Source organism: Peromyscus leucopus, chromosome 3 (genome assembly GCF_004664715.2).
Source record: "Peromyscus leucopus breed LL Stock chromosome 3, UCI_PerLeu_2.1, whole genome shotgun sequence".
Classification (NCBI taxonomy): Eukaryota; Metazoa; Chordata; class Mammalia; order Rodentia; family Cricetidae; genus Peromyscus; species Peromyscus leucopus.
The window spans coordinates 46,506,370-46,514,397 of record NC_051065.1 but is presented as its reverse complement, the minus strand read 5'-3'; the positions used below and the strand labels follow the sequence as shown (position 1 = coordinate 46,514,397).

Genomic DNA, 8,028 nt, shown 5'->3' with positions numbered 1-8,028 from the left:
GGAAACTAGGAAACTATGTTTCCCCAGAACTGCTAGTGTCCCGGTCTTAGTGTCTCTTGGACTATGAGATAGAAGTGTGTGCTGTAGAATCTATTCTGTTTCTGAAATTTTTGTTACAGATTTCCTGTTCAAAATTATTCTGTGTTGTGGTAATATATTGTGTATACCCAATAAAGCTTGCCTAGGGATCAGAGGTCAAAGTCAGCCACTATATTAAACAGAGGTCAGGCAGTGCTAGCATACACCTATAATCCTAGCATTTGGGAGGCAGAGATCAATCCGGATCTCTGAGTTCAAGGCTACACTGGGAACAGAGCCAGGTGTGATGGCACATGCCTTTAATCCCAGCACTAGGAAGTAAGTAAGATGGCAGGACACAGAAAGGTATATAAGGCATGAGTAAACAGGAAGTCTTTTACTTTAGACTGAGGATGTTGTAGAGGTAAGAACTTGTGGCTGACTTGCTCTGCTTCTCTCATCTTTCAGTTTTCACCCCAATGTCTGACTATGGGTTTTTTATTAATAAGATCCTTTAGCAATTCGTGTTACACTGTGTATCCAAGGCTGCTATGCTTTTTTTTTTTTCTCATGGCCATACTGTAAGTATTCTGTCCCTAATTATGTCACCAGCCTGTGACAGAGTCCCAGCCTAAAAAGCGTGTGGGCCCTCTGTGTGTCCCCTTTCTCTTTCCATGTTCTCTCCTTCTGTCTGTTCTCTCTCTCTCTCTCTCTCCCTCCTCTCTCTCTCTCTCTCTCTCTCTCTCTCTCTCTCTCTCTCTCTCTCTCTCTCTCTCTTCCTCTCTTCATCTCTCTCCTAATAAAGCTCTAAAAAGGTAACTATGGCTTGTGATTCTTCTGATTAGCATTCTCCTCCACTGGCATGCCACGAGTGCCACCGCTTAACCAAAACATACCAGATAATCATAGGAATTACTGTAGGGGCTTCTCGTTCACACACTTCTATCAGATATCTGTGCATTGGTGTTTTTTGGGGAGAGTTGATGAGAAACTAAGAGTGTGGTCCCCTGTCTGGCAGGACTGAAGAACAACAGCAAGACCTTTGAGACTTATGACCTCAGGTTAATATCCCTATTTTATCTGAAATGATTTCATTTAATTGGGGGCAGGATTCTAGTGCAGCATTTAAGTTGAAGTTTGAGATGTGGCTGAGAAGGATCTCTGAACACTGCATTTGCTGTAGAAGTACTAGCCTGGTTAAAAACAAGATATTTGGTAGACCACGCTACAGGTGGGTGATTCCTTGCAAAAGTGAAGTATATAGAGTTTTGGACTGACTGAAAAATAGCAAGGAAGAAATATTCCAATATTAACCATTTCTATAATTTTAGTCATTGCTTTTATCTCTGTATCTTTTAACATAATATATTATAAATAATTAACATTAGATCTACCACTTTGGGTCATAAGAAAGAATATATTATAGCTGAATATTCAAATAAAATCTATTAAATATATTAATAAACTACCAAATGATATTTGAATGAGATACTATATAACGTTCCCAATTGTCTTTATAAAATAATCCAAATCTCCGTGCTTTTTCTCCTTTAGCAGTAAATTTTAAAAGAAAGTTCATCATTATCAAGCAATAACCATACATAGACAGATATGGTAAGACGAAAATGTTTTTATTGAGATGGGGCATAGAAAGATGGTGAATTTGACTACAAAGAGATGGTTTATGAAGAGATAAAGGTGTTTAGTTGGCAGCAATAGTCTTCTGAATCCAGCTTACATAGTTGCAGACCTTGGTGTAGACACCAGGTTTTCCTTTCAATGCACAGCCATAACCCCAGGAAACAACACCCTGGAGCTTTCCATTGCAGACCACAGGGCCGCCGGAGTCACCCTGAATAACAGAAAATATAATAAGTACTCTCACATATGTCTAAATGAGAGGATGGGCTTCAAGCTTTTACTCCATTATCTTGGGCCATTTTCATAGATTCTCCATAAAATAACTCCTCTGCACCCAGAAACTCAAGCTTCAGTCTTCTTAGAATGCTAATATTCTATAGCTTCCTTTCTTATAGACCCACCTCTTTCCTTGTCAGCTTATCAATCCATGACAATGTGAGAACCGGGGAGACCAAATGCTATCTCAAAAGCTCTGTTCTTTTTCAAAGGTAAAGTCTACAATAAAGCTTTTGAGGTACATGGTCAGATGGAATGTTTATAGTAATTTCTGTATATCATTTTTACATTTAGTCCTAATTCATCAATATCATAGACAGAGTTTATAATTTATTCAAAATCTACTCCTTTCCCTCATCAACAGTCTTCAAGACGCTGTTAAGGTTCTTCTCCCTTTTTCCAGAAAAACAGAAGTAAATGAAGAGAGAGAATGAGTAAGAAGGAGAATAACCACAAATAAACTCACCTGGCAGGAGTCCTTTCCACCCTCCAGGAAGCCCAGGCAGAACATGTTGCTGGTGATCTTGCCTGGGTAGGCACTTTTGCAAGAACTATCAGAGAGGATGGGGGCATCAAGACACTGAAGCAGAGATGGGTAGTTGGCTGTCAATCACAAGAATGAAAATGGAAGATTATCCAGTGATCTTGGAAGCATCATTCCCAACCTTCTTCCTCTTTCTTAACCCTTCCTTTGTCTTTTAATTCCCCATGACTTATAATTTGGGAGAACGTTTTTGGAGATGTCTACATACATCCCCCATTTCAATTGACCACTTCGAGGTTTTCTAATAGTTCACTTTTTATTGTGTCTACTGTATGGTCTCAGCACAAGTATTTTCTTCACTCTAATTTGTGCATTTTAAGACTGCCCATATCTAAATCTATCCTGAGAACCTTCCCTTGAGTGAGAATTTGGACCACCTTGCTCCCAGCATGCCTTTCACATCTAGTCTTCTCACATTTTGGAATCAAGTCCCAGTGATACTTACTGCCACTGCTCAGGGTGTTGCCCCAGCCAGACACAAGACACTTAGTACCAGATGATGGACAGGAACTTGGCAGAGAGACAGTGGACACTCGAGAGTTGAGGGTGGCAGGTGAATTCAGCTTAATCAACATGATGTCATTATCATAGGTGTTTGTGTTATAGTTGGGGTGGCGGATGATTTTAGCTGCATTAATGAATTGCTCATTACCCTCAAGGACATCAATGTTGTGTTCTCCCAGACGCACCTGAATTTGGCTGGATATAAAGATCAGCATTTAAAAACGTATCCTTCAATTTTTTTCCCCTTCCCAATTGTCAATCATGAGAATAAACCCAAATAGCAGCATGTTTGAGCATTTATTCACACAGGTGATTTTATACCCTGGGTAGCATTGTGCACCACCTTGCTGCTTACAGTTCAGAGAATTTCTTGCAAAAGTATCCCTGCTAGTTAATACATACTCACAGTTCTTTATACATTAAAATACAAAATATAAGATGGGAAGAAACACCCCTACTAAAGAGTTGGAGATGAAGAGTTAATTGGGAGAAATTGATTGGCTTTTGCCATTTTCCCTCTGGTTGTAATTCTCAAGGATTTCAGATATACAAGGATTTGAGATATTGAGATAAATACAAATACATAGTGTGATAAAATAGGACTCAGAGAAGGAGTGCTGGGATTAAAGGTGTGAGCCACCAAGCCTGACCCCAAAGGCGTGCAATGTTATAGGAACAGAATTATGTATGCTTGCTTTTAACAGTGTGCTTAAAATACAGTGTGTTTTATCTCTGCATGGCCTTTCCCCTTTGTTAGAGCTAGGTAGTGATTCATAATCTGAAGACATACTTTATTAACTACTGTTCCCCTTCTGGTCTTGAGTATCATCACCTAGGAAGATAGCAGTGAGTTCTGGAGCAAAGCTCCACATAAATGTTTCTCAACAGATCATATAATTGTTGAGACAGAATCAAGCTCTTAGTATTTAATTTTTTTAAAAAATACTTTTATTTTTAATTATACATGTATGTGTATATCTCTGTGTGGATATGTGTATGTGTGATTGCAGGTGCCCACGGAGTTCAGAAGAAGGCATAAGATCCCCTGACACTGGAGTTACATGTGGCTGTGAACCATCAGATGTGGGTTGCTGAGAACTGAACATAGGCCTCTGGAAGAGGAGCACATGTTCCTAACCACTGAGCCATTTCTACAGTCCAGTGTCTGCATGTTTTAACTATACTGTATAACTGTGCATGTTGCTTAATTATACGCTGACAAAACTAAAGGCAAACATGGCTTTAGAGCATGGAAATGTGAATATTGATCACTTACGATTTGTAGCAGTGAGCTGCTGAAACAACCCACTGGGAGTTGATGAGGGAACCACCACATGAGTGGTAGCCAACATTCAGGGACACCTGGTAGGGCAGAGAATTCTTCTGACAGGTGTAACCGCCAACAATTTTGTCATCATCGTCATTTAGGGGGAAAGCAACTGAGAAGAGAGTTGGATGTTCTTGTAAATATAGCCACCATAAAGTGTCTGCTTTATAATTGTTTTGATTTTTGGTGCCAGGGAAATTTTCTGGTCCCAGGAATCCACAAGGATGACCCCAGCTAAGATCCCTAGCAATAGTGGAAATGGTACTTGAACTGGCCATCTACTGTAATCACATTGGTGACTACCCTAACTGTCATCAGAGACTTTATCCAGTAACTGACAGAAGGAGATGCAGAGATCCACAGACAAGCACTGGGCCATGCTCTGGGAGTCCTCCTGAAGAAAGGGAGGAGGGAATTACAAGCCAGGGGTTCAAGGTCATGACGGAGGAACCCACAGAGATGGCTGACCTGAGCTCATGGGAACACATGGACTCTGGACCAACAGTTAGGGAGCCTACATGGGACCGACCTAGACCCTCTGCATGTATGACAGTTATGTAGCTTGGTCTGTTTCTAAGATTCCTAGCAGTGAGATCAGGACCTGTCCCTGGTGCTTAGCTGGCTTTTGGGAACCTGTTCTTCATGCTGGATTACCTTGCCCAGCCTTGATACAGGGAGAGGAGCTCAGTCCTACCTGAACTTGATGTGCCATGCTATATTCAAGCCCATGGGATGCCTGCCCATTTCTGATGGAGACAGAGGAGTGGGTAGATGGGGAAGTCGGGGTGGGGGTGGGGTTGGGAATGGGAGCATAGGAGGGAAGGGAAACTGTGGTCAGTATGTAAAATAAAGGGAAGACTGTTAATAATAAAAAAACCCAATTGTTTCATTTTTCTATCTCATATAATCAAGAAATGGTGGTTGTATTTGAGGAACACTTTAAAGCAGAACCCTGCTCGGGAGTCGTGCAAATGGATAGCTTTGCATGATGGTGAGTTGTTGGCATGGCATGCCTGTCTCCATGAAGAAACAAGGAAAACTTAAGGAGCAATCTGAGAGTATTCTTGATTAGAACAAAAGCTTATCTAATGTTTCTATTCTCCTTATCTTTTGTATTGATTGTCACCTAAATTTTTATAAATAATTTTACCAAACATTACAGGATTCCCTCCCCTACCAACAACCTATGCTTCTGTATTGTGTAATAGGACCCACTGCTACCAAGATTGCTTACAGTTTCAGAGTCTTCCATTATTTTTATGAGATGAGTAATTTTATTAGCTAAGGTATTTCCAGGAGTATAAGCAGACACATCTAATTTATACCACTGAGTTTTGGAAACTCTAGTATTACATCTCAACACTAAAATTTTAGTGAAATCCTTGCATTTTGGCCAACGGCTGTAATTCCCACAGCTTTGGAGGCTGAGGCAGAACAGTGGCAAGCTTAAGGCCTGCCTAGGATGCAGAATACGCTCAAAGGTAGCCTGGATAATTTAGCAAGATTCTGTATGAAAGCTGAAAATAAAATGGAGGGTCATATAGATGTTGTAGCAGGTGAATATTTTCCTGGTATGTACTAAGTCCTTTGTTCAGTCCAAAATACAATCCTTGCCCTGTCGAAAATTAATAAATAGCTAACACTAACATAGAAGTGTTCATGTCCCTATGTTTAACCATTTGAATGACATATGGATTCACATTAGGGAGAATTTATTAGTAAATATGAGAGCACTATAGCTCACATGTTTTTTTTTTCCATGAGAAATAAAATATTCTTTCCTGTCTTGATCCCTAGATCAAATAATCAGCTTTTCAGTGTTCAGGAAACTCAGGTTTGATATTTATACCATTTTCAAGGAATAAAAATTACTGTTATTTTTTTTAATTTTATTTTTAATTATGAGGGCAGGGTGTGCACATGAGTGCAAGTGCTTGAGGTAGCCAGAAGTCTCCCCTCCCCTTCCTGGAGATGGTGTTATGGATGGTTGTGAGCTACCTGACATGGATAACGAAAACCAAAGTCAGGTTCTCTGGAAGAACAGTACATGCTCCTAAACAGTGAGCCATCTCTCTAGTCCCAGATTACTGTTATTAAAATCAGTATTCCAGAGGGGTCAATACCAGTACTTTCTTTGTTATGGAGTATCCTTACTCTTTACCCCCTAATTCATAGACTCTACCTAGAAGTTCAAGACAGTCTGCTTACTTACGCTATCTATGCTGAAAGATGATCTTTCAATGCAAGCAATCTTTAACTATCCATAAATACACCACTATATAATGTTGTTCCAACATTTTACGCCTCCTATATACAAACCCTACATTCCAGGGCACAAAGTACTAGTTTAGTTGTATGATTAATTCTTACTGATTTATTCATTAAAGGGACTCACCAGCAGCTCCAAGGAATGCAAGGAAGATTAAGGTCTTCATGGTTGCTCACTGTGTCTGGAGCAGAAAATAGGGTGAAGGCTTTCCTCCGTGGCTATTTATAAGACCAGGGCTTTTGTTAACTCCCACGGCCATAGGTTCCAGGAGAGATTTTTCATTGGAAACTCAGAGATCTAAATTTAGAATTCAATTATCCAAACACCAACCCTTTCTTTTCAAAGGTTGTGGGAATGGAAGAAACAAACTCACCTGGTAGGAGCTATCCCCATAGTAGGAAAACAAGGTCACAAGACAGAGCTTCAGGTTTTCAGGTTCTCAGATAAAAATATTGGGTAGTCTGACATTTCAGGTGTGAACATTTTTCTTAAGGACTCACCGGAACCCTGATCCTTGACACGCTATTGTCTATCTTGCAATCACTCATAATCTACACCTTGTCCTAGGGTCATTTTAATCTTCTACATCCTCTTACATTTCCATTACTAGTGGGAAGGATTTCCCCACCCCAGAAAAGAAAATTTCCTCTTATTTGAAATTCTGATAAATAAAATTCATAAAGTTAAAGATGAGGACTGGTGTCCATCTAGAGCTTGTTATGCGTCCTGGGTATGGTGGTCTCCTTATCTGTCCTTCCACTGCTCATGGTTTCAATTGATCGTAGCCAACCATGAACCAAAAATATTAAAAGTAACATTTAGGAATGAATAATTAATTACTTTCCTATAACTATGTCATAGCATATTGCTGTATTTCTTCTATTTTATTGCTGTTGTTCTACTTCATTACTTGTTTTCAATTTCTTAATGTTCCTTATTTGTGATCCTAACTTTATCATAAAACTGTATAAGAAAAATTATATATATAATTATATATATATATATATATACATATATATGGCTTGGAATTATCTATAGTTTCAGGTATCCACTGGGTATCTTTTTTTTTTTTTTGGTTTTTCGAGACAGGGTTTCTCTGTGTAGCTTTGCACCTTTCCTGGAACTCACTTGGTAGCCCAGGCTGGCCTCGAACTCACAGAGATCCACCTGGCTCTGCCTCCTGAGTGCTGGGTTTAAAGGCGTGCGCCACCACTGCCTGGCTTCCACTGGGTATCTTAAAATATATTTCTCGGCCTGGCGGTGGCTATATAGGCAACACTATACATTAAAAACGAAGGACACAGAATAAGCTATCAAGTTAAGTGACTATTAAGGAATTCATGATTTTTTTCTCAATAATTGCGTTTCTGAAACAGGAATTATCAGAATTAATGGAAGAGTCAACTCTCAAGAGCTAGGCAAAAAAAATTTTCCCATGCCGTATTGGGA

The 8,028-nt window shown here is 39.6% G+C and overlaps 1 protein-coding gene across 1 annotated transcript; it reads right to left on the bottom strand.

Moving 5' to 3' along the window:
- Positions 1-1,630: 1,630 nt before the first annotated feature.
- LOC114687311 (cationic trypsin-3) lies at positions 1,631-6,799 on the bottom strand. Its single transcript, XM_028861982.2, has 5 exons — positions 6,706-6,799; positions 4,260-4,422; positions 2,925-3,178; positions 2,402-2,538; positions 1,631-1,870 (listed from the first exon to the last, which is right to left on the bottom strand). The coding sequence occupies exons 1-5, from the start codon at positions 6,743-6,745 to the stop codon at positions 1,721-1,723; spliced, it is 744 nt and encodes a 247-aa protein (XP_028717815.1). The 5' UTR covers positions 6,746-6,799; the 3' UTR covers positions 1,631-1,720.
- Positions 6,800-8,028: the final 1,229 nt, after the last annotated feature.